We start from the raw sequence: 7178 nt of genomic DNA, 5'->3' as shown, positions 1-7178 counted from the left end.
CCATATCTTTGTTGGTCAGCTAAGCTTGAAAATACTATCTGCAATATTATGATGTCTAAAGTTCTTCCAGACGAGCAATGGGTGCACATGTCATTAATGGAAACACAGATAGATTTTCGGAAGACTTACATTTCCAATATGACAATGCGTCCTGATGAAGAAATTGCATTTTCCTTCTGCAGGAATTTCTTTGGTCTAGGAAATGAAAGGCTTTCTCTAAAGTTAATTTTACTTCATTCAACATAAAACCAACAGTTTTACAATCCACTGCACATCGCACACCTGTCATTATCTGATTATCTACTTGTGTAACATAAATTCTTACTGCATAAAAATCGGCAGTAATACCTTGAAAGTCACTTCTACACTGTACATTCATGATTATGATACTTTGAATATTCATGACACAAGGACACTTTCTCTCACTACATATAAATGCACTGCTGCACAAAGTGAAATTCTGTGGAATCAAAGTAAGCAATCTCAAAGTAAAAGGGAGTATGATCGAGTTGCAGAAAATTTTTGTATAAGACAAATACTGTATGTGATTTTGCAATGCCAAGGTGAGCTTTTTACTGATTTCAGTTTCATAAAATGTATAAGGAATATGCATACAGATTTTAATACGGGTGATTATTTTCACTAAAAAAATTAACGCTATTTCCCATGAATTCTTGCAAAAGAGAATTTGTGCTCTTCTTTAGTACATGGGCATGAAATTGAGTAAAACTATCTTTATAAATCAAAATAAGAGCTTGTAAAAGAAGTCACATTTGACCAAAGCTTTGTACATATGAAAGTGAAAACATACAGGAGTGGTGGCATATTTACTACATCTTATAGGTATATTTGTTATATCAAATAGTTCCCATTCCTTGCACAATATTTCTCACACATATAGTCCTCAACAAGTCTTGATTATCTTTTCACTTCCAAATTTAAAAAGTATTACAAACTCTGTTTAAAAGATTAGAGAAAACCCATTTTTCTGATTAAATGATAACTTAAGATACATTTTATTTCTATATCGCATGAAAAATAAAGTACAGTAAATTTACAATATCTCTGTATCCATAACACTGTATCAGTGACTAAGTCAAAAGCATTTTTCCTTATACAAATGAATAACACTGGACACAGTAGTGTTTAATGATAGGTTTTAAGCAGAAGCATAATATTCTACTAAAAAAAAATTACAAATCATTACAGGGACTTCTTCCTGTACAAGATATGAATTATTGGTCCATTTCAAATTATTTTAATGTAATTCTCAAGAATAAATTTACACAAGAACTTTTCAACTGGAGAGTGAAACTGAAAATTTTGAAATGTAGTAAAGTATCATAGCATGTACTGTAATACTTTTTTTTTTTTTAATTATACAACACCAGCCTAGTTAAAAATCACTTAATATGGTATCAGATGATCAAAACCTCCTAATTCACATAAGTACTCTTGATCATGCTAACTAACTAGTACTGTCAGAAACCATTTCACATTGACACCACATGAAGTCTTCACTACAAGAGGATTTATAGTGGTTACAGAACATCAAAACGGATATACAGAGATCACAGTTCCTACATTAACAACCGATATTTACATACACTTCGATATGCTTCATAACATTCAGCTTGGATGTACAATATAATTTTGGTCTTCCCATAGGTAAGTGATGGAAAATATAGGAAATTATACTTTGCTTATCATTTTCTTGTGCACAAATTAGTACTCTTGATATTTTGACACCAAAGCATAATGAACTGGAATGAAAATGCTTAGCATTTTGTTCTAATTTTTCCATCTTCAGGAACAGCTTTACATAACTTTGCAAGACTTATAGCAGTGCAAACTCCACATGATAACTTTGAGTGCTGGAAGACTTTTCAGACTGCCATTCAGTAGAATGTACAATCAGTTAAACAATTTAATGTAAGAATGTGTAGCATTCAACTGAATTAAGTGTTTTCAATGTTGTAATCATTAGTATCCTGTCTCTGGATGTGTAATGTGCTGCATGTGAGAGAATTTTGTATTTTATGCATGTGCATATAAGGCAACTAAAATATGCAAGGTCATTTTAAAGTATCAAAGTTCTGTACAGAGAGCCTGTGATGAGCCACATATGTTATGGCATCTACTGCCTAGTAATACAGAACCCTAACTGTCATATACTTCATTTTAACAAGTACACTGTGATTCCTAAATACCTGATGGCACATGTAAGAATTAGTCAGGCAGTACATTTCTTACATTTTCATCCATTTAACAATAATATACCCTAAGAATGATAAGATATGGCACTGTATACAAGTGAATATTGCACTGCTATATAAAATTACAGAGAAAATGTTTATGCTTTGTTTTCGAGTATTATGAAACAAAGACTTAGTATAACAGGATTTTATGGTGATTTAATGAAAAAGAAATATCACAAGTAATTATCACAAATAACTCAATACTTTAATACTGGTAGGTAATAGGAGAAATATTGAGTCAAAATTACTTTTCACTGAAGTCATTGGTAATATTTCGTTTATTAAGATTAAATATATTTCAAAATCCTTTTTTTTTACAGAGCACAATACATGCTGTACTTGTTATCATCAGCAGTGTATTAATGACTCATATAAAAATAATATGTATACTAATTCCTTGTTTATCTATACTCATTGCATTACTTGAAATCAGCTGCATATCCTGTAAATAGCAAAGGATTTACTTATGTATTTTACAATGTTTACAAAACCGATTTTTAAAATTTCCTTTTTGTTCTTAGTTTTTTCCTTTGCCTTTGAATGAAGTATTGTCTAAACAGCTTTAAGCATCATGATCCTTTTCATTTCTCGAATCAACACTTCTCTATTTCCTAGGATTTCACTTTCATTACGAGTATAAATACATAAACACATTAAGGTGGAAAGTTAACAATGTGTAAAAGCAAATAAAGAATCAAATGATACATAATTCACACCTGAGTTGCCCAACTTCCAAGCAATACCTTCCCGTTATGAACAGTAAATAACATCTTATACTGAACATTAGTGACACTGACTATTAAGGCAATTTTATGCTCAATTACTGAAAGTTGAGTACTATACATAGTTGTGAATAATGGATTCATCAAAATAGTTCTATTTCTGAACTAAAAGATCATGATTATCTAAGTAAAAGCTACAGCACAGCACAACAGATTTAAATTCTTGACTTTGATGATAATGGAATCTGGATTTCCGTTTACTCTCAGATTTTAACTTGAGCAATACATTTTCCTCAGGTATAGCAAGTGTTTACTTGAAGTGTGTGTCATTTCTTTAGAGTACATAGTGGCTTTATTTCGATTAATTTTCATCATCTTACTTTCCGATATAGCTTAAAAGAATGATTACAAACAGGCCTGGTCAGAATATACAAAAAGAGACAGAAATACTCCACAGTCACTGGCAGGAACAAATTAGGATTTCTATAACTCTAGATACCATCAAAATGAGATTCCACATATGGACTCAGAGTCGCCATATGACACCCCGAAGGAGAACTATAGTGGTAAGTATAACTAACGTAAGGATACAAGTGGAAATAAAAACTTAAATATATAAAACTGTACCGCACCTAAAAATTCTGCCCGAAGGCTCCAAGTTGTCTTTTCACCTCACAAATGTAACCCCTTCGTCACAGACAGCTTTATTATCAACTGAATAAAACTACAGTATAAGGAAACAATGAAAAATACTATCCTGTACCTGTATATATAAATAGTTCCATAAACAAGGAGAAAAAATTACGATATCTACAATTCTTTTATTACCAACATTCACTGCAGCAAAGATAGCAATATCAAAAGACAAAAATAAAGGAGATTGTACTTTCATGTTAAAGAACAGATATACTGTACTGCTTTTGTTTTGATTCAAAATTTTGCTATAAATAAAAAAGTTGTGATGGTAGATATCAAAATAATATCCCGTGACAAATGCCATAATTTGATTTCAAGAGCTCAACCATTCAAAAGGATCTGTTACACTCATCTGGTGATTCAAGAATAAGAGCTAATGCAAGAGAAGCAATAAAATCACAATTTTTGGATATGTTAACTTTAGTAACCTGTCACATTCTTACAGACCATACATGTAAATTCGTTCCCAAAGATTAATATGTATATGGTAACACTACTAATGATTCAACTTACAAAAAATTGCATATCACAGTCCTCATATTCTCCCTATGTCAGTCATATCCCTCCTCTTTCCTGTTCAACCCAGTATGCCAGTATATCTGCATTTTAGTTGAAAGCACATTAATACTTATTTAAGGTAAAAAATACTGCAGCAAACATACTCCCACTGAGTCTCTTGTTCTATTGTCCCTTTCTACCCTCAGCTAAAGACTCTTGTTCACAAATGCTTGTGAAGCTGAAAGCGTTCAGCCTGTGCTAGTTTATCACGTCTGGAGTCAATCAGATTTTGAGCTAAGCACGTAACATAGATCTAAAATTTGAAATGAAACTTGGTGAGATATTATTAAGGACATTTCATCCTTGTAAAAACAACTGAAATTGTATCAATAATACGAGTGAAATATTTATGGATTGCAGTCATATTCCACTGTCCTCAGTATTCAAAGTTCGTAACAAAGTTTCTGACACTGTTACAACCAGTAGTCATGTCATGTCACAGGCATATACGTCTTTCCTAAATTTTTTGACAAGAGTCAGTAAGGATGCAGTTTAACTAAAAAAATTAGCTGGTATGTAAGGAACTACCTTGTCCATGTTTATTTCAATTAACTATTCCAAAACATATCTAACCTAGAGCTTATCTAGTAATATAAAAATAATGACAACTTACAAATTGAAGCTGGCACTTCTCTTCCAAAGGCCAGTTGCTTTTTTATTATGAAATTATTTCAGGATCTGAAGCCTGAACTAAATATAAAACTGTCAAAATACTTTACAAGGACTACATTACACAGTACATTTTTTTGTAATTTTTATACTTTTTTTTTAAATGTCTGCCAACATATCAAGAACAACTCTCAATTCAAACTGAACAACACAAAATACCTTCAACAATTTACACTTGGTCTTTCCTTTTATTATTTTGTCTTTAGAGCTGCAATATTTGGTCCTTACAGATTGGAGGGCGTTTCTGGCTGGCACACCAACATGACCTTCTGAAGGAACGTGTCAATTGATTCTGTGAAACGTACAAAAGCATTAGACACACAAAATAAATTCAATATGAAGCATTACTCTTATTAGTGTATGTGAATTCTGTGAGTAAGTGTACAGGTTCATTATTTTACTGATAGAAACAATACAGTAATGCAGCCTTTACCTATCTTCCAAATGATATTTCAATAAGCAAACACACAAACTTCCAGATTAACATAGGATAATCAACTATCCAATTTGAACACTAATTAAGAATTTGAAATTGCCAATTTTTTAGCTGTTTTCATGAATAGATTTTGCTTTTTTTTGCTTTCCTCTTTCAGGATGCATTCTTCATGTCAATAAATCAAGTATGTATGGATACATTTTATATTGCAATAATGGTCCTCTGTTCTTAGCAATTTTCATTGCCTAAGACGATGCTTGTTTTTCTTTGATGAATAGTTAACAAGTTGGACATGCTTTATGATTGTTAGCCTTACTTTACTCTCCATGAAGACCACTTGCTTATGGTGACAAATGACCAAATATTCACTGACGTCCATAAAAAGCTAAACGTACAAATGGGGTCACCACATTAATGTTTTCAACTAGTTTCAACAAAATTCGTTCATCCATTCTTGAAATATCCTCTTAACACACACAGACATAGGTGCACAAAGAATCTCTCCTCAGTCTTATTGGCAGAGGCAATTGCTGTACTACAATGTCATCGTGGGATAAATTACAGGAGTGTTTGATTCATACACATCAAAGGCCCTTAAATACTTTCAGTAACTTGTAATAAGTACACTATTCTTTTACAATCATCTATCACCTTTCATCCACGTAGACAGACAATAATGAAGGATAAATTCTGACTAATGTGGCATCTTCCTCATGCACACCATAACCAGCAGAAAGTGACAAAACAAACCAGGCAATATCAAATACTTAATTAGCTTATTCTAACCTCTCTTTAGAGGTCTGGGATACCTTTGAAAAATTTTCTGTTTCACTGGAAGGTGTTATTATGTAAACTATGTTCCAAATACCTTAAATCTTGTAAATGATGAAAGTAACATGAGAGAGGAATAATATTTAATTATTCTTCAACCATTTACAGCCTAGAACATATTTTAATACAGCCTTGCTTTCAAAATTTTATAAGCAATTATCAGAAGGCTGATCTTGCACAATGTTAAAAAGTCTGGGTTTCATTTGGTGTTTGAATCTCAATTCTTTTCATTCAGAACTTCTGGCAAAATCTACATTTTTTTTAAGTTCAAGGATTTTTTAATGCTGTAGGACACAAGTTTATTTAGCTTTGCAATTTGTGATTTCAAAATGAAACTAGATCAAAAGATATTATAGATTTTCTTATTTTGTTTTCCAACTTCTATGAAAACAATAAGAGATGTTCACAAAGCGTGATTATCTGACTTTTCACGATTTAATCAAGAAATAATCTAGGCACTTTTTTCTGGAACTAATCAAGATATAAAGAAGGATGATGAGTGCTACTTACAGGATGAAAATGAAAAGTACTATGTAGATTAGCAAGAAATAAAAATTAGATCCTTCTTTCAAGGAAATTATATAGATCAACAATATTCATAAAATTTCTACAGATGAATGTGTGTGCGATGCACATCTATGGTAAAGAAGAGAAAGAAATAAGGGTCTTAATGATAATCAGATGACAGATAACAATTGTGTTACTAGGCTTACTGAGTATGAAATAACCATTTGTACTTGAATATGTATGTAAGAATGGATATCGGTCAGAAATTTCAAAAACATATGTTTTATTTACCATATTTTTTCAGTAATTACATTGCTAACAACACTGAAATATGAAAAATGAATATTTTAATATACTGACAGTATAAAAATCCAAATCTCAAAAATATATCATCATATAAATTACTGTCTATTAAAAACTAAGACTACCCACAAGAAAAATACTTCTCTAAGTGAATGACGCAGGTTTTTTAAGTGAGTGAGGGTAAAAATAGTACTGCCA

The 7178-nt window shown here is 31.5% G+C and overlaps 1 protein-coding gene across 6 annotated transcripts in view; it reads right to left on the bottom strand.

Moving 5' to 3' along the window:
• Positions 1 to 211: 211 nt before the first annotated feature.
• Positions 212 to 7178, bottom strand: part of LOC136844587 (large neutral amino acids transporter small subunit 1) — a 232219-nt gene continuing 225252 nt past the window's right edge. For all 6 annotated transcript variants that reach the window (XM_067113859.1, XM_067113861.1, XM_067113857.1 and 3 more), the window contains one exon: positions 212 to 5195. Coding sequence is in view for 2 of the 6 variants with exons in the window: in XM_067113857.1 (XP_066969958.1) it covers positions 5128 to 5195 (68 nt within the window). In the remaining 4 variants the exon portion in view is untranslated. The remainder of the gene's footprint in view (positions 5196 to 7178) is intronic.

Source organism: Macrobrachium rosenbergii, chromosome 13 (assembly GCF_040412425.1).
Source record: "Macrobrachium rosenbergii isolate ZJJX-2024 chromosome 13, ASM4041242v1, whole genome shotgun sequence".
Taxonomy (NCBI): domain Eukaryota; kingdom Metazoa; phylum Arthropoda; class Malacostraca; order Decapoda; family Palaemonidae; genus Macrobrachium; species Macrobrachium rosenbergii.
The sequence above is the reverse complement of the archived record's forward strand: the minus strand, read 5'-3'. Positions and strand labels throughout refer to the sequence as shown.